The sequence below is a fragment of the Mastomys coucha genome, unplaced genomic scaffold (genome assembly GCF_008632895.1).
Source record: "Mastomys coucha isolate ucsf_1 unplaced genomic scaffold, UCSF_Mcou_1 pScaffold14, whole genome shotgun sequence".
NCBI lineage: Eukaryota > Metazoa > Chordata > Mammalia > Rodentia > Muridae > Mastomys > Mastomys coucha.
The window spans coordinates 116,792,722-116,812,280 of NW_022196896.1; the positions used below are offsets into that span (position 1 = coordinate 116,792,722).

Sequence of the window (19,559 nt, forward strand, 5' to 3'; positions counted from 1 at the left end):
GTGTGTGTGTGTGTGTGTGTGTAGGATCTCTTCCATTCCATGTGTGAAACTTCACTTCATTGCTTGTGAAAGGTTTAGATAGCGCTGACTTTCCTCTTGTTCAGCTCCATGGTTTGAGGGTGTTGTGTCGTCTTCATTTCCAGGTCACTGAGATGTTAATTCTCCGGTTCTGCTTCCATATCTCCCATACACCAGCCTCTTGTCTCCCTGTCTGTCCCTGTTCTCTGCCAAGTATTTCGCTGGCTTAGGGTGGGCTGGGCCGGGAACAGCCAGGGCTTGTGGCTCCTTCCTTTCGCTGGGCTCCTTTACAGCTCTTGAGTTATCTCGGAGATGCTGAACCCATCGTCCTCTGTCAGATGCGCAGCTCGCTTCTTGAGGGCTTTTTGTGGGTTTTTCCCTTGGGTGCCTTTGAGGGAGTAAAGTTCTTAGCTGCTCGGAAGCCCTGAGTGTTTGGGTTTAAACAGCAGCTCCCTTGAGAGCTTTGATGCTTAAAGCTGAGTGTTCCCAAGGTGGCGTCGGTGCGTCCTTACCTAACAGCTGTGCTTTAGAACTACTGGCCCAGTGACAGTGGCCCGAGGCTAGCCTCCTGCTGTCCAGTGGAGAATGGTGAGCTGCACGTGAAGATGCCCCCCCCTTGCCTGTGCCCCTTTCCTCTGACTACTTACTGGTGAGGTTACCCCTGTGACTGGTGTTAGCATGTGCTGTGTCTCACTACATTCTCCTAATCAGTCTTTTAGCTGGGGGTTGTTGATATTCTTGGGCACTGTCTGTTTCCCTCTATGGTGGAGGGATACAGGCTGTTCCAGACTGTGTGCGCATGCTCTGGTGCTGCGCACCTCAGGTAGTGTCCTTACGAACAGTCGGAAGCCTGCCCTCTGCCTCTCTCAGATGCGTCCCTGGGGTGTTCTCCTCTCAGTTTCTAAGATTGGTTCTCTGGCCTCTGGCTTCTCTCCAGTCCTGCTGAGGTCTGGAAACTTACTAGGCAGCCCCAGGCTGACTTCTACCTCAATGCCTCTCTCCCTCTGACAGTGGGAGTGTCACTTTTAATGCATGGACCTCCATGCCGGAGGGGATCCGATGTTGCTGATGACCAGTTAGAGTCAATCTCACAGACTGAAGATGCCAACCTGTGGTCTTAGGGCAGCCACACTAGGGCCAGGTGTCAGCGAGTTGCGTCCTTCCTGTGTGAATTGGGAGACACTCAGGGCAATCACCGGGGAGCCTCATAGCCTAGATTCTGAGCTGCAGACATGAAAGGGAGGCCCGAACAAGGCAGGGCTCAGCTGTTTCCCAGCCATGACTGGCCTTAACTCCCATGTCTGTCCATGAAAAGAGGCTGGCCTCCCGGTAAGTCTTCATAAGGTTCAAAACGAAGGGCTAGCCAAACCAAAAGAATGTGTTCCCTTTTCCATGTCTCCTTGACTTCAGGACATTTGTGGTCCCCAAAACATAGGTCTACAGATCCCAAATATAGGCTTGGCCTGTGTTCAGGATGAATACCAGGTTGGTGTTAAGGGTCCTGAGCACTTGACCAGAAGGTGGCAGCAGCCTCTAGCCTTGTTCCCCTTGCTCTGAGGAACGCTGGTCACCCAGCAGTATTGTAAACTGGCCCAGCCTGAGTGGAGCCTCTGCCATTGTATGGGGCCAGTGATAGACTGCTCACCTGTAGCGTACAGAATGCAGACCTGCTGCTCAGTTAGTCTGAGCTTCTGCATCCATGACTCTCCAGGTCAGGCTTAGCCTGTACTTCGGGCATCTGCCTCAGGTTTCCCAGCTTACCGGTGTTATGTGGCCTTTCTTGCTTATATTAACACACCCAAGACTCCCTTACCACTACTGGCCTATCCTGTGTATAGTCATGGCCAATAGCCAACCCCAACGGAAGTCTCATCTTTTTACCTAGTGATCCCTTTTGTCCCTAAGTTTGATATTTATGGACTCTGCTGCCCTAACCTGGCTTGTCACCACCTTCTAACTAGCGGATCTTTGTCCCTTCAAGGAGCCTTGTTCCCACTGGCCATCCTTCCCGAGGTACCACTTCTCCTACAGATGTTGGCAGGGCTGGTATTGTCCCCACCACTCCAGCACCCCACGGGGAAAAAGATAGCTTTGGAACCCAGCCGTCAGAGCGAGCTGCTGGGTTTGGGGACCTGGAGACCCTTTAAGCCCATTCGGCCCTGCAGACATTCCAAAAGGCTCCCCCCTCTAGTCCCAGCTGCGCTCCAGCCTCAGGTGCCGCCCGCCAGCTTCCGCCCTCGACAGCCGCGGGCGTGGGAGCCGCAGTGGGCCGGGCGCGGTCTCTCCCTAGCTCCCGCCCCCGGCGCGTCTCCAGCGGGCGCAGAGCTCGGCAAGGCGCTGGGACGGCGGGGCTCTGCTTGCCATGGCCCCGGGCCTGCGGGGCCTCCCGCGGCGCGGCCTCTGGCTGCTGCTGGGTGAGTAGCCCGGGCTGCAGCGACGGTGGTGACCTGGGACCGGGAGGGCAGCACCTGAACGCACCTTACTCAGGGCATGGGCTCCCGGCAGGACAGCAGTGCAGTGACAAGAGGGGGCTGCACCACCTTCCGCGGCTACGGAGACAAGGTGGTTTGGGCACATCACCCAGCGGGTCATCCGAAGGCATCCTGCAACTTTGGACCATAAAATGGGCAGCTTGCTTTCTGGGAGGGATGGGGAAGCGGGGAATCCTCTGCCCGCGCTTCAATTCTCCAAACTGATGCAAGCTCCCTAAGCCAGAAGTAGCTTACAGATGTGTAGTCTTCAACCAGAGCCACAGCCTAGGGATCTCGACACTAAGGACAACTGGAAGCCTGACTGTCACCTACAGCAGTTGCTCGTAGAGACCATTATTTCCACGGGGGGTTTGTTGTTGGCTCGTTAACTTGGCACGTGTGGCTAGTAAATACTAGAGTTGGCAGTCTTGCTTCGGTTTTTGTTTTAGATTGATCAGAAACTGTGGCCCAGGGATGACAAACAAGAAACTGCCCATCTCACTTCCCTCGTCTGTAATGTGCTCAAAATTCGGTCAGGACCCTGGGCTGCCGTACCTGTTGGACATAATTCAGGTACACAGCTACGTTTTAAGGAAAGCAAACAAAGAGTCGGTCCAGTGTCCCTGGAAAGACCTGTGGCTTAATGGTTCTTGTGGTCTTTTCCCATACCCACGGCGTTGGTCAGAGGCACCTGCTGCCCAGGCTTTGGTGGTGGCGAGGGCTGCCCACTGGTGGTGTTTATAGCCAAGAAAGCAGCTTGGGGCAGTGTGGTCTGTCCCCGGTGACTGGGCAGGAACAGCCCTAGGGACCTTCCGTTCGCCGGGCAGATCTCTACTGTTTGTAGTGCTTGCCAAGGAGTGCCAGGTCTACATGAAAATGTCTGTTTCTGTGTAGTAGAATCTGAAGGTGGATCGTGCCCCTTATATGTGTTGGCTAAACTCGCATAAAAATCAAAACCTTGTAATAATGTTGATGTCTTTGGCCATGTTCAGATCCTTTTGGCTTGATGTGAAATTTTAGCTTCAGTTTCCTAAGAGATGAACATTAGCAACACAGGGAGCTGGTTCACCACCACCACTACCACCACCACTCCCCCTTTTTTTTTTTTGGAATAAGCAAATAAATTAAGGCTCTTTTCTACTACACCAGAGTCTGTGCCCTGGAAGGCTTGTGTAAATAGAACACTATGTTTGACCACATGTAAGGACCTCCTGTGTTTACCAAGAAAAGGGCTCTGCTCACGGTCCAATGTCCTGCGCTCTTGATGTAGCCCTGAGCAGTCTGGCTGATGTTATGTCTTGGGAGAACAAACACAACTTTATGAGGTTATCGGTGAATTAATGACTTCGGAGCCCAGCTGTGATGAGCGGAATCACTGAGCTCATACTGTTCTTCATGAGCCCTGCTACTGGCCAGATCTCCTTGGTGATAGATAGACTTTGATATCTTGCATGGCTATGTGGAAGGGTTTCTGTTTTTCCTTAAAGTATGCTAATCTGCAGGACTTAACATCTTGATCTGGAACGGTTTTATAAACAAGCTGGTTCTTCCCTTAGTCAACCTGCTGGCTTTATTAATAGTTATCAAAATGCCAGCAGAAACGTCTTTTTTTCTTTTCCCTCTGACTTTCCTCTGTATGCTGTTGTGTTTATAAAGCATCTCCTGAGAGACCACGTGCATTTTAAAAAATTTTCATGCATAACCATAACCATCAAAAGGCTCTGCAGCAGTCAGGAAAAGATGAGCTGTGGATCTGAGGCAGGCCGGACAGCTTTGGTGACTGCTTTGCAAGCTCCTGTTTCTGCAGACTTCATTTGTGCATGTTGGTGGGTCAGCTCCTGGATCTTCTGCCCTGCCTGCTTTCCTTGTCTGTCATGCTGGGGACCTAGAAGGGGGAGGGGATTTGAGACTCTGCACTATTTGCTGAACTATATATAAACTACAAGTGAAACGGACATCCCAGGAAGTCGGTGTGTGGCTGCGTTGCTGTTTTTATCTGGACTTGGTTCTTCTGGATTCCAGCTCCAAGGACTCCAGCTTGCTAATTCAATCACTGTGTTTACTTGCCATCAGTGTGCGCTTGGAGACAGAGAGGGATGCTTTGGGGTTTGTCCTACTTCCCTGCACGCATGCTGAGTCTGTGTCCAGATTGTCAGTCCAGCCTAAAGCTATAGGCCAGTGTTCCCATCCATGCTGAGTTGCAGTAACATAGGGAAACATTTTAGATGCACTCCTCACTTGGGGCAAATAACTCATTGGAAAAGTCTCCTGTGATTTCCCCACACATACCTTTGAATGAACCAGTTTGATAGTTTCTGTTCAAACCTAGACTGGCATCTTGGGAGAGTGTGTGACAGGGGCGCCACATGTGGTTTGAATCCCAGTGAAAGTGCTGAGCCAGGGAGTGGCTCCCTAAAGGCTCACCCTGCCGCACCCCTTCCTTGGGCCAGCAGCCCCTCCTGTCTGAGATTCCACGTGTCCTCTAGGCTGTATCCTCACTTAGAGCTCTGGCTGAAGCCTGGCCCCCCGGGATGCTCACAGGCTGCACAGTCAGTTTTCTGCTGGAGCCCCGGAAAAGGTGGGTCAGTTTTCAGGGCAATCTAGGTGCCAGTTGCCAGTGGGCAGCCTCTAGGCCACAGGGTTCCCATCCTGTGGGAGAGGAGTGAGAGAAACAGATGCGTTCTTCATAACTCATGAGCCCCAGTTGGAATCCACCCCAGGAACCCATCAAGTGTGAGCCAAGTATCTAACCTTCTATGTGTTCCATATCTCAGAGGTCAAACAGTGTCAACACAAAAGACAGCTAGAAGCCTGGTAAATACCTCTCCTTAGCTGTGCCTTACAGCACAGGACATACCCCACTCCTGTGACAGAGTGATATCCCCCCAAATGCCCATGGTACCAAGGTGGAGAAATGGCCCACTCTAACCAGACAGTTGCCCCTCTGCCCTTGCCTCTGTATCCACTACCACCAGCCACATGGTCAAAGTGCTCTTAACCTGGGCATAGTGGCTCACACATATAATCTCAACAGTCAGGAGACTGAGATAGAAGGATTATAAACCAGACAGCTTGGACTACATCATACACAAGGAGGCCTTGTCTCAAAACAACAACAACAACAAAAATGTCATCAACAACAATAATGGCAGAATTGGAGGTTAAAGCACAGCCACACTAGAGGACTGAGCTTGAATTCCCAGAACGCACATGAAATCCAGACACAGAGCTCAGAGGTCCGTCACGCCAGTGCTCCTAGGGACAGATGCTAATAGAGACAAGGGAGTCTGGAAGCTGTCAGGCGTGTTCCTCTGGTGGATGCAGCCAAAAAGTAGCAGAGACCCTGCCTCGGTGCAGGGAGTTGGTAAATGCCACTGCCTGAAGTTGTCCTCTGACCTCACCGCACATGTGATCTCACAAGTTGCATCTGCACACCTGCCATTGTAACTAAAGTGTAGATAGAAAACGTGTAATCAGCTGGGCAGTGGTGGCACACGCCTTTAATCCCAGCACTTGGGAGGCAGAGACAGGCAGATTTCTGAGTTCGAGGCCAGCCTGGTCTACAGAGTGAGTTCCAGGACAGCCAGGGCTATACAGAGAAACCCTGTCTTGGGGGAAAAGAAAAGAAAACATGTAGTCTACCAGTTATCCTCATGGCATTTATATTGTATTATGCACTCTAAGCCACTTCGAGATTACTAAGACAGTAGACGGCCCAATGTGTGGCTTATATGTTAATACCACTTCGTTTTCCATGAGGGGCTTGTGCATCTGTGAAGCTGAGTGTCAACAAGGTCCTACAACCAGGATCTGTGGATCCTGGGGCACGGTGTGTGTGTATGAGAGAGAGAGACAGAGAGACAGAGACAGAGACAGAGAGAGACTGAGTTCAATGTGGATAAGAGCCTATGAAGAGGCGTCCTGGTGAGCACAGCTGGGCTACTGAGAGAGCTCTGAGGAACTTGAGCACAGGAAGGTTGTGTTGGCACAACTGTTCAGCTATTTTATTGGGTTCTTATATCTCTACCTCCCTCCCACACTGATCCCTCCCAACCCTCCCATCTTAGATAGGAGAGAAAGAAGGTTAGAGGGAAAAGGAGTGTCGATCTCTATAGACAACTTCCTGCTGATTAGGGATGTCCTGTTTCTTGGAGCAAGGCCAATCTTCATCCTCAGGGTATTTCCAACTTCTTATCAAACCACAGCATCAGCAATGGAGAGCAGCAGCCTTCTCCGAGTGCCTCTAGCCCCTCAGGGCTCTGGCATTGATACTCCCCCCCCCCCCCATTAAACAGTCTGCACCCAGCAAAAATTATGCCCCTCCTGGAGTATTGGACAATCATAGATACCAGCTGTGGACAAGCTGAGATAGCTCTGTATCCCATACCTGGGATTAAAACAAAATCCATATCTATATAACAGAACTGGGTTTTTAAAGAAACTAGAATTCTCACTAGAGGGTTGTGCAAAGAACCCAGTCTTGGAAGCCATATTGGCAGAAGTGGAGTTAGAGCTTGTTGAGCCGAAGCTATACTTTAGAAAGGCCAGATCCCACAGCACTTAGAGGACCATGGGAGCTTGAAGGAAGTGTATGCTGACTGAGCCATGCCTTACAAAAAACCCTGGGCACAGGGCAGTGCACACTTTTAATACCAGCACTAGGGAGGCAAAAGCAGGCAGATCTCTGTGAGTTCAAGGCCAACTTGGTCTATATAGAGAGAGTTCCAGGACAGCCAGGGCTACACAGAAATAGCCTGTCTTAAAAAACAAAATGAGTCCTGGGCTACATCCTAGCCTGCACTGGTGGCCTACAGGGGCTGGAGCTGGCCAGATTTGGGTGGGGAAGGACTGTGGGGAAGGACTCTGGGGAGCCCCAAGGCAAAGGTAGGACAGGGACCTTGGGTAAACTGGACTTTCAGACAATAATTTCAGTATAAGCATATGTTGTGCGATATTTGGGGACGTCCTCATACTTTTAAGATTCTCTTAAATTTGAATTAAGTGAGGCATTCCTCACTTAATTTGCTGAATGATATCCTTGCAGTCTAGGGGCGAGTGCCCTTAGACAGCAGGGCAATTGCTGGTAGACGGGAATCTATGTCAATCAAGGGTTCACAAGAAAGAGGCATGGCCAGGAAGACACTTAGGGCAATAGCCTTGTCCGGGTCAGTGCCAAAGCCTCAGGCAGAGGGGACAGCTGCAGAGAGCAGTTGGAGACAGACTCTGGCTTTTGTGCAAACCTGGGGAAAGGGAGACCAAATCCACTGAGCCAAGTGAAGGCCCAGAGAACTGAGTGTCCACAGGTTCTTCCTCTGCCCCAGCAGCCATTCGAGGCTAGACTGAGGTAATCCCGGGTTCCACTGGGCAGTTTGACAAGTCAGGAGGGATCAAAACAGGTAACTGGGTCACACATGGAAAGGGATGATGCCCAGTGGTGCTCCGTGATGCCCCGCAGTGTTCCCACTGTGACTTCCCATGCAAACCTTTACCCATGATTCTCTAGTGATGTCCTCGGTTGTCAGACCTTTCGGACGGCTGCAATTCAGGGGGAATCCACTGAACTTAAAGCCGCTGATCTTAACCATCAGCAAAGTCTGGGGTTGAGACCTCTGCTCAAGGAACCATACTTCCATTGAATCTTCAGCCAAGGAAGGCGTCATGGAATGGCTCCTCTCTAAGAGTTACTTACCCCTTTGAAGTCCTGGGGTTTTGTCTGCTGCTACAAATGGATCGCACTTCATCAACTCGTTCCTAACTGACTGAGCTAAAGCTAAAAACCACACTTTTAAAAAAAAATTATTCATTTGCTTGCATGTGTATGTGTGCAGACAAGTGGAGGTAGAAGGCAACTTGCAGGAAGGAGTTGGTGCTCTTTCTGCCATGTAGGTCCTGGGAATGAGCTCGAGTCCTCAGGCTTACTGACAAGCACCTTTGCCTACCGAGCCATGTCCTAAGGTCCAACAGACAGTGTGTGTGTCCTGGGGGGTGTCTCTCTTCTCTTTGTGTTTCTTGTTTGGTATCTGAGCCCTTTTCCCAAGCTTTCCAAATAGGTCACTGTGACAGGTCCAGCTAGGAACGGCCTCCTGGCTTCATAGTTTTTTGTTTTCTTCTCACAATGCTGGCCTGCTGAGAGTAATAACAGAGACAGGTACAGGGGCCTTCTCCCTTCCTGGATGAACTGCCCAAGGGGATCTTGTTTGTTCTGCCCAAAGGGGCCTTCATTATTCATTATTTCTAAGTGAGCTTGCTCTCTGTTTTCCTCTGTGGCTTTATCTCTAGGACTGAGGTTCCCTTCCACAGGACATCAACATGGCCTCTGACCCTGAGTAGCAAGGTGGGATGACACAGTTCCTGCAGGACCTGAAAATCCTCACTTCTCCCTCAAGGCCAGGACTGTGGCTGACTCCCTTGGAAGGGTTTTCCATGCCTGTCTTGCTGCTTGGGGTTTTGTATCTTCTTTATAGTAGCATCTGTTGATTTCTTAGGAATGTGTCCATTTCCTCCCATCATATTCTGCAGAGAGTTTCTGACGTACCATAGTTTGTCTTAAGATTTCCCCAACCCCATGGCTCTTTGGAGGGGTGAGGGGAATCCCCCCTCCCCACACTGAGTAGAAACCATACTTCAGATTTTGAATTTGGACCCTTTGCTGAATTAGCAATTAGTGGACCAGTCTCTCGGGCAGGAAAACCAGTCTCCAATCAGCCCTCATTCTCAAAGAAACAACCAACACTGTATAGAGTACACTATGACCAAAAACAACATGGAGGGGAAAGGGTGTGCCTGATCTTACAGCCTACAGTCCAGTCCATCATCCAGGGAGGTCAAGGCAGGAATCTGGAGGCAGGAACTGCTTCAGGGGATGGGAAGAGTGCTGCTTTACTGACTTGCCTTCCAGAGTGTGCATGGACTATTTTCTTATGATTCTTAGGACCAACAACTCAGGGATGGCCTTGCCCATAAGCTGGCACTTCCACATTGATCAGGAAATCAGGAAAATGCCCCACAGGCTGTCCGTAGGTGGGTCTGGTGAAGCATTTCTCTCACCAGACTCTAACTTGTGTCAAGTTGACATCAAACTAGCCAACACAGGGAGTGGTTTATCCCTGGGACAAGATACTTGACAAAAATCAAGTAAACACAGTAGGGTTTTTATTCTGGCTCTGGTTCTTAGAGGTTCCAGTCTGTGGTTACTTGGTTGTCTTACCTCTGCACTGTGGTAAGCAGGGGATGACCACAGGGACACGTGATTACAAATAGCTTCCCAGCTCACGGCAGAAAGGAGGCCTGGGAGGGCGGGAGTGGAAGAAAGGAGCCAGGGACAGAATCTAGCCCCTAAGGATCTACTCCCTTCAAAGTTACAACTACCTCCCAAGAGTCTATTAAAAGAGAACCCTGAGAGCCAAAAGCCACGCGTCTGTACTGATGTGCTGGGCCTTCAGCATCCATCATCAGGACATTCTGTGTCCAAACTCCAGCACAGAGATTAAGGGAGCACCTTTGTTCTCTAGTTCACCTGCGACATTTCAGGCTAGCATGTCCTCTGCCTGTAAAGCTCCAAGTCCATTGCACATGTAGGAGGTCCGTGTAGGCTATGGTCCATCTCTAACTCCTTCCATATGTGTGGGGACCTTCTTGGTCCGGTCTTGTGAGCTGGTGTGTTTAATGTTTCAGGACCAGGACAGACATTGCCTGGTGTTCTTTGTACCTTTCCCTCCGAAGAGTCAGGGCTGGAGAGGACCTGCTCAGTTTCCTTGGAACGCCTTATCCACTTGTGTGAGTGAGCATGCTTAGGCAGAATTCTGTGGGGTTCCATCTGTCTTGTGCCTTCTGTGGATATCTTTAGGCTTTTCTGTTTGTGGTTTTTAGTTCCTCTTTGACACGGAAAGCATTTGGTAAATAGATTTTTAAAATCCCATTGGTGAGGCTTTGGGGATCCCAGACAGTCACTGCTGCTTTTATTATACCATGGTTGGGACAACAGATCTGCCGTGACCCCCCACTTAGAATGACCTTGAAGCGACTCCTGAGCCCTAAACATTGACTTTCGTGAAAGGCCATAGCCCGCTCAGTCCACACCACCATTTTCTGTTGATTCCAGCCATTTGACTAAAACTCCCAAGCACCATTTTTTAAAAAACCCTTTTTCCAAATGCTTTCTATGTCAAAGAGGAAATAGGAAACCACAAACTGAAAAAAAAAATCTGAAGATACCAACCAACATCAGGCACAAGACAGACAAAAACTTAACAAAATTCAGCCAAGCAGGGGACTGACGGAGCATGCTCTCTCACACGAGTGGATACAGTGTTCCTGTGTTAGGTTAAACAGCTTAGTCCTCTGTGTCCTTGTTCACTTCATTTGTCCAGCTCTGTGAGCCTTGTAGACCTCACACTTGGGAGCAATCCATTCTTCCTCTCCCTAGGTCTTACGTGCAAGAGACAGATAAGCCCTGCCAGTCACGGCTGCAGCGAACTTAGAGTGCTGCCTCCTCCTCTTCCCACACATTGCTTTTGACATTTTCTTTTTAATTGCGCTTGTCTTAGTCACAGCTCTCTAGAGGAGCAGAGCAGGTACAATGAATACATACTGTGAGAGGGGACTTGCTAGATTGATGCGCTCCACGTGGGTTGGGTAGTGCAGCGACAGCTGACTGCATCCCGAAGAGACTGAGAACCTCATAGCTACTTAGTTCACAAGGCTGGGTGCCTCGACAGTCCCAGTCAGGTACTGAAGGCCTAGATAATCCCTGGAGAGGCTCTGGTCTCCAATCCACAGTAGAAAGCCAAAGGCACTGGAGGCTGATGTCCATGAAAGATAGTGATCGGGGAGGAGGCAGCGGCAGCAGAGTAGGTGTGAATACCAGCAAGAAGGGAAGGCAGGTGGGCAAGAAGTGGCTTTCCCAAGGATCTCTGTCTATCTGGGCCACAGCTCGAAGGCATTGCTCACTCTGGGGGGAGGCTTTTCTCTCCCCAGTTTATCTCTTTCTGAAAATGTGCCCACACAGCACGTCTCTTAGTTAATTTCACATCCAGTCAAGTTAGTAACCAAGTTCCCTAAAGTGCATCTGGAATTCACTTTCAAGTGTACAGTTAAAGTGTGCTAAGGACACTCCTGGAGTCTTCAGCCCAGAAATACCCAGAATGCCTAAAGCTCTGTTCTCGTTAAACGCTGACGCCCTCCTTCCTTCATCTCCCAGCCAGCCGCTGGCAGCCACCACCCTATTCTCTATGTGGATTTTAGCCTTACGGAATAGAATCGTGTGGAATTTGCCCTCAGCATGTGTTTTCAAGATTCGTTCGAATTACAGTGTGAGTCAATCTTTCCTTCTTGTGGAAGGTCAAAGAGACCTCCACGGTATGGACATACCACGTCTGGATTATTTCTCCATCCAGGGAGGTGTGGAGCGGTTTCTTGGTTCCCGCTGGTCATGTGGTGTGCAGACGCCTCTTTGAGACTGCGGCTCTTTCAGTTCCCTATGATAGTCCCTCAGAAGGGCTGCTGCATGCTGCACTGCAGGGCGATTCTATCTTTGATTCTTTAGGAGCCACCGTGCACTTTCTACCACAGCCTCACCACCCTACATTCGTGCCACCTACAGCGCACAGAACCTCCCTCCTCCTCACCAGCAACCGTTAGTTTCTGGGCTGGCTGCTCTGAACAGCATTCCATCCATTACTCTGTGGGCTGAGCCGCACTTTGTCAGGGACCACGTTGTGATTTATCACTTTTAAGTCTTAGATTGCTGGAACATTCCACTGCTCCTCTTTGGGACATTCGGAAGTCCCTTGATGGTGCTGGTTTTTTTAATCTCTTTTAAAAGGTTTTTCACGGTTTTTTTTTTTTTGTTTGTTTGTTTGGGTTTTTTTTATGTGTATGAGTACACTGTAGCTGTACAGATGGCTGTGAGCCATTATGTGTGTGGCTGCTGGGAACTGAACTCAGGACCTCTGCCAGCCCCGCTCACTCTGGCATAATTCACTGTAGTTGTCTTCAGATGCACCAGCAGAGGGCGTCAGCTCTCATTACGGGTGGTTGTGAGCCACCATGTGGTTGCTGGGATCCGAACTCAGGACCTTCAGAAGAGCAGTCAGTGCTCTTACCCGCTGAGCCATCTCGCCAGCCCCGGTTTTTCACGTTTTTAATTCAAATAGAATTTTATCACTCTGCCCCTTCCCTTCCCTCCCTCTAGCCCCTCCCAGGTCCCCTCCCTCTAACTCATTCCAGGTCCTCCCCATCTCAAATTGATAGGTTTTTTTTCCTTTATTATTGTTTTGTGTGTGTGTGTGTGTGTGTGTGTAGTTTATGTACATGTGTGCATAACTGCCGTTTCTGTGTGTACATGGTTTTCTGGGAGGATCACTTTGTATTGGATAACCAGGAAGGGCCTCATCCCTGGGAGAGGCTAACTCTCTTTCTCCCTGCAGCATTTAGACCCAGGTAGCATCTGATGTTTCCAAGGACTGGGAGGACGAATTGCATTGGCTTGCCTGGGTCTGGTGACCTTGGCTGACTACTTCCTTTCGTCTAGGCTCTTCACCAGAATGTCACATCCCTTGGGACAGTTGTGAGGATGCTGCCCCCATGCAGGGCCTGGTGGGACCTGAGGCACTGTCAGCATTCTCTGGAGATTGATAGCTTTTCTGGTTGTTAAGACATGTTTAGGAGCTGGACGTGGTGGCGCACACACTGTTAATCCCAGCACTCTGAAGGCAGAGGCGGGTGGATCTAAGTGAATTTGAGGCCAACCTGGTCTACAGAGTAAGTTCTAGGACAGCCAAGACCACACAGAGAAAATCTGTCTCAGAAAAACAAACTAACAAACAAACAGAAGGAAGAAACTGTGCTAGGGATTTTGTTTTCTGTTTCCCATTGTTTACTACTTGTAGAAGACATCCTGTCTGTCTGTCCTTCCTTTCTTCCTTTTATTTTTTGAATTTTGGCATTTTTTGCTTTGTTTTGTTTGGGTTTTTTGTTTGTTTTTTAAATTTTTTTTTCACACAGGGATAGGATTTTTTTCTTCCTTTCTTTTGCTTTTTCGATTTTGGTGGTTTTGGTTGTTGTTTTGTTTTGTTTTTGATTGGTTGGTTTTGTTTTTTACATTTCTTCTTTTTTTTTCTTTTCTTTTCTTTTTTTCCTCTTTTTTTTTTTGACACAGGGATAGGATTTTGATGGTTGGTAATGGGGAGGCTATTGAGTTGCGTGTGGCTTTTGCTTCCTGGGGCTTTGCTGAACATATGAGTAAGATCTAGGGGCTTTCGGGGGAGTCCTCGGGGTCTTTAAGTATAGGTTTATGTTGGCTGCAAATAGGGATGCTCAGACTTCTCCTTTTCCTGTTTAGATCTTTGTTTCTTTCTCTTCCTACTCCCTCTATGTGTAAGTGCTATAGTGGATAAGAGCAGCAGGCACGGCCCCCTCAGAGGCATCTTGTGTTGTGTGCAGTGCTTGATCTCTGGAGCCCACAAGATACCTGGAAAGAAATGACCCCAAACATTCTCCTCTGATCTCCACATACAACCATTTCATACATGAATATATATATCTGCGTGTGTGTGCATGTTTGTGTATGTGCACATGTGCATGCTTATGTATATATGTGCTTGTGTGTGTGTTCATGTGTGAATACATGTGTGCATATGTATGTAAGTGTGTGCATTCATATGTGTACATGTGTATGTTTGTGAGTGCTTGTGTGTGTGTGTGTGTGTGTGTGTGTGTGCCTGCTTTGGACATATGCATCTTCACATATCATGTCTATATACACACAGGCAAACACAGAAAAGAGGAGAGCATACTCGCCTTATTCTGATATTGGAGGAAATGCTCTCACTTTCCCTATGTTTTCTGTATCCAGCCTTTATCATGTTACAATCTACTCCTTATGTTCTTAGTTCCCTCATGAAGCAACACTGAACTTTCTCAAAGGTATTTTCCACACCTATGGAGGTGATCAAGTGATTTTTATCCTACAGTGTGTTTCTTTTCTCTTTCATTTTAAAAATATTTATTTATGTATGTATGTATGTATGTACGTATTTTATATGAGTACACTCTAGCTGTCTTCAGACATGCCAGAAGAGGGCATTGGATCCCAGATGCTTGTGAGCCACCATGTGGTTGCTGGGAATCAAACTTGCTGAGCTATCTCTCTGGTGCCCCTAAAGAGTGTTTCTATGTTGTGTTATGTTCATTGGTTTCATATGCTGAAGCAACTGTACATCCCCTGGTCACCTTGGTCATTGATGCACATGACGCATGTGTCCTTGAGTTCTATATATAGGTATCTGGTTGACCATTTCCATGTCTATACTCACCAGGGAAAGTGGACTATAGTCTTTATTATTATTATTATTTTATTTTGAGCAGCCCTTACTATGTAGCCCTTGTTGGCCTGGAGCTCACAGAAATCCACTTGCCTCTGCCTCCCCAAGTAGACAGACTAGAGGTTGTTGGGGCTATCAGCAGGTCTGCAGGACAGGTATGTAAAAATGTGTTCTTCAGTTCGAATAATTGTGTAATTTCTGTGATTCATTTTGTTACTTACTTCCAGTTTTATTTCACTGCGATCCAATAACACCCTAGAAAATTCTCGATTCTTTTACATTTGTTAAGATGTGCCTTGTGGCCTAGAAGGTGGTATAATCTTGAGGCAGTTCCTTGGACCACCAAGATGTACATTTTATATCCTCTACTCAGTAAACGGTTCCAAACAGACCTCTTCAAAAAAAAAAAAACCTTGGGTGCCAACATGAGTGTCAAACAATGAAAACCCTTTGTTCTCCTGGGACTGTGTAGGCTGAGCTGTAGGGATGGCAGAGTCACCCACACAGACGGAAGATGCCCTGAGGGCCTGGTGTGGTGGGAGAGAGATGGTGCAGAGGATTGTTCTCAGCTTGCCCTCATGTTCTCAGGATGTCCTTGTTCTCTTCACCTCCAGTTCCTTTGTGGGAGCCATCTGTCACTGAGAGTAGTGGCATGCAAATGCTGCTCCCAGGTACCTGGTTACTGCTGGCCATCACTGTGATATAGCAGGGACCGTCATCTACTAGAGCTTCAGAGCCTCCGAGACAGAGGATCCCCTAGCCCTGGGGGGTTACTGCTCTCTGAGAAGTCCTGAGCCCACATCTCCGGAGCTTCTGAGGCAAGCACACTCCAGGATGGTGACCAGCACCAGCACTCTGATGTCATCCATGCGTGATGGCTTCTCTCTGTGTGCGATGGATGCTATTTGTGCTCAGCTGGGGCATTTTCCAGTAGTAGAGAGAAGGAGCAGAGGAGCGATGCTGAATTCTTATGCTATGCACAGCCTAAAGGAGAGCCTGTTCTGACAGGCAGCTGAGGGAGCAGTATTGCCTCTATTTGAGTTTCAGAAGGCAGCAGTCCCCAGAGGTTATATTTGCCAGCACACAGAATAGGCCTTTTGACTCCAAAGGGTAAGCTTAAAAAATTTGGAGTAGTTTTACTATTTGCTGTTGCTTGTTTTTTATGAGAGATTAGGACACTCTTCCAATTACAAAATGAAGCTACTCTCTGCCTGCAGAGCTGCCCATGGCTCCAGTCCAGATGTGGGCTCTGCACTCTCCAAGGCAGGAAAGGATGAGTGTATGAGTCTAGCAGAAGGATGATGGGGCTGGGCATAGCAGCCCCCCCCCCGGAGGTGGAGGGGTGATCGGAGAAAAATGGGAGGTACAAAGGGCCAGGTCAGGTAGGGTAAGCTCTGCAGCCGGACCAGGGAGGCCCAAAGACTAGCCAGGAGATCTTTGTCTTGAAGGCAGAGCACTGGGGGTGGGGGGGGGGGCAGGGCGGGGAGCACCCTGGGAGTGTGGAGGGGACATGGTTGGTCCTTCTGGGCCCCCAGCCTCTTAGCACACTTTTCTGTCGGGGACCATCTCTCCACAGAGGCAGCACAGCCTCTACTGTGTACAGGCTCTACATAACAGGTATACATCTCTTGATCCCCTTCCCTGGCCCCTTCACGGGAGACTTGGAGACATCAGGTCTCTTTAGCTGATCCCCTTGGTGCTGACATCAGCACGCATTGGGTTCTAATGCTTGGATCCCAGAACCTTCCTTGAGGCACCCCCTTCTCTGCCCTCAAACTGACTCTTCCAGAACAGGGAGGAAGGCCAAGTCACTCTCGATCCTCTCTGTTGCCTGGCCAGTCCCTTACATCAGCAATGGCCCCAGGTACCCTGGCTTCCTAGTGGTGTTTCCTGGCAGTGGTGTATGGGTATCTCAGGCATTTGATGAAAATTGATATGCTGCCCTGCTGGGTGCCAGGGACGACTGCCCCTGTGTGAGTGAGAAAGGAGTGGGAGGTAAAAGCAGGGCAAACATGCCCCCTCACCCTGAGCACCCCGGATGTGGCTGTGCCTGTGGCTGTGGAGGATGTACTGGCTTCCTGCAGCTTTGGGCAGCTGGAGGAGAACAGCTTGGGGCATGGAGTTCATGAGGGGAGGGGTCATATGAGGTGCATGGCAGGTCTGGGTGCCAGGACCCATAAAGTATAGGGGATACGTGGAGAGAGGACCTTTGACACTCACACGAGGTCTCGTCCCAGCTTCCGGAGCTTGCTGTATACTTGAGGCTTCCTATCTGTGACAGGAAGGCTTCCCCAGGGGATCCTGGCGGGACAGGGGTGGTAAATTACCCCTTCCCCAGTCTCCAGTGTTGCTGACATGATCATCAAGTGTGCACAGCTGGCTCTGAGGTCCCCAGGTGCACTCCCTGTACTCATGTGGCCTGAGCATCCATACACTGGACTGCTTCGTGAGGTCAAGTAGAGTTCAAGTACAGAGACTTGATGGGGAGCTGGGGTGGGGATGGGGCTGGGGGCAGGGATGGTGACTTGCTGTCTGCTGCATTTCCTAGGACTCTAGGTTGGGCCCAGACTACTTCCAGCGGCCCCTCCATGGCCCCTCAAGAGCAAAGTCTCTCACTGAAGGCCTTGGAGTGCCTCCCAAGAATGATTTCCATCTGTCAGCCTATCCCTTGGACAGGTCTCCACGGACGGCTACTCCTAAGCTTTTTCTAAAAGTCCCCAGGTCTCAGCTTTGTCCTCAGGCCCCTGGTGTGTATCAGCACCTTCCTCACCAGCTCTAGCTCAGAGTTTTAGCCATCTCTGTGCCAAGCCTACCATCCAGACGCAGCCTCCTTCGACCTCTCCCTCAGCGGCTGGCCTCCCGGGGTATCCTGCCCTATCCAGTCTAGGCCTATTGGCTAGTGATGCCCGTGGGGAGTCTCAGGCCAGCAGGCACTAGCCTGGTGGCATGTCTGCCCGCAGTGAGAGAAGCCCAGGTTTGCAGAGCTCTGCCACCAGGCCTCCCATAGCTCCACATGCTGTTGGGGACAGGGCTCTGGCGCGCTATTTGGCTTTTTATTTTTAATTAAACATAGGCCTTCAGTTTCATTGCTTTGGCCTCACTGTCAAGATACATGCGCCAAAGTCTGTTATGACCATAGGAGGATGGTCCCCTTGCTTCCCAGAGAATTCTGTGTACCACTTTGCTGAATTTTTGCTCCATGCTATACGGTCCCAGCTTCAGAAACACTGTTTCTAACCATGCTGGGCACTCTGTCCAGACTCAAGCAGTCCTATGCCAGCCCTTCTCCCTAGACCATGATGGGACAAGTACGTGAATGTAGAGATTGCTTTCTAGGGGATGCTCCCGTTTCTGCTGTGTCTAGCCTGGCTCCAGCCCTCATGGATATCTCCTGTTCCCTGGGGTCCATCTGTCCTTGTCAGCTGATGGCTCTGTTCCTATGATCAGAACTCTTTCTCCTCCTGTTCTCCTCCCAACTCGAAACCTCCGGCTCTCTGTGAGCTACTCAGTGTCTCTGCCGTGTCCGTGGCCTCAGTACGGGTCTGGGCTGGCCGATGCCAGATCTGCATCCTTCCCACGGTCCACCCAGTGATGTCGCCTTCCTGGCAGCACTGTGGGTGGTGCCCTCTAGTTTCTTTGTTCTCCACCCCCTCCGTGCTCCTCAGCTCTTCCTTACCTGCCCCACCACCATGACAACCTCAAAGGACGGGCCTCACCCTTTGACTTCACTCCAAGCTTCTCTGGAGTCTTGTCTCAAACCAGGCAGCACCAGAGCCACATCTTGGGCTGTGAGAGCCAGGACCAAATTCAGCTCTGATCTGCACCACCTCTGGTGCTGAGACTTCAACTCTTTTCTGATGTGAGGGAGGCCTCTGTTTTCTTATCAGTAAATATGTAGTCACGATAGGACCACCCTTCATCAGAATGTAGGGGAGCCAGCAGTTCTGAAGAGCCCAGCTCTGGCTCCTCTGTGCTGTCTGGAACCTACAGGCCCCGTGTCTCTAACCTCTCCAGGCCTTGTTCCTAAGCCTGGGACCTGGGCTCAGTCCTTGGATCACTCTGCCCCATTGCTGCAGTGGGCTCCCAGGTCCCCAGTGCAGTGAGGAACAACTTGATATTCTCATGAGATGGATGTTAAACAAGACCAGGCATTACCCCAAACCCCCATCTCTCTTCTAAGGACCAGCAAGGGTCCCATAGCACCCTATACAGTACTGGATCCCTAGCTGAGCCTCTTCTAGGAATAAGGACTAGGCTGGTGAATGGAGCTGGACCCCATCAGGAGAAGATGCCAAATATGGTCTGGGAGAGGGAGGGATGGGCACTAAGCAGCCAGACTCTGAGCAAAGGATACAATGACTGTACCCTCAGCTCCCCTTCACAGAGGTGAGGACAGACTTTTCACCCAGAGACCAGGCAGATGTGAGGACAGGAACCAAAGAATGAAGCCCTTCTCCACCAGCTCACGTCAGCCACAGCTAGCTCAAGCTCCTGGGGGAATAGGTCACTTTCAAGTTCGTGCAATGTGGAGCTTCGGGGATTATTTTTAATCTTGTATTTTCATCAGACACAAGAGGAAAGACACAGTTCCTATGGCAGTTCATATTGCAATTCACCAGCTTGGTTCAGGATTGCTAAACACCCAGGAACAGGTAAATATGCCCAGGACTGGGTAATGTGGTACACATCCAAGTGTGCTAAATTAACAAGGTAGATCAGGACCGTCTCCTGCAATCCACCCCGGAGC

The 19,559-nt window shown here is 49.8% G+C and overlaps 1 protein-coding gene across 1 annotated transcript in view; it reads left to right on the forward strand.

Annotated features, from left to right (window-relative positions):
- Positions 1–2,111: 2,111 nt before the first annotated feature.
- Positions 2,112–19,559, forward strand: part of Ramp1 (receptor activity modifying protein 1) — a 47,466-nt gene continuing 30,018 nt past the window's right edge. The window contains exon 1 of the mRNA XM_031368408.1: positions 2,112–2,432. Coding sequence (XP_031224268.1) covers positions 2,381–2,432 — 52 coding nt within the window. The 5' untranslated portion in view covers positions 2,112–2,380. The remainder of the gene's footprint in view (positions 2,433–19,559) is intronic.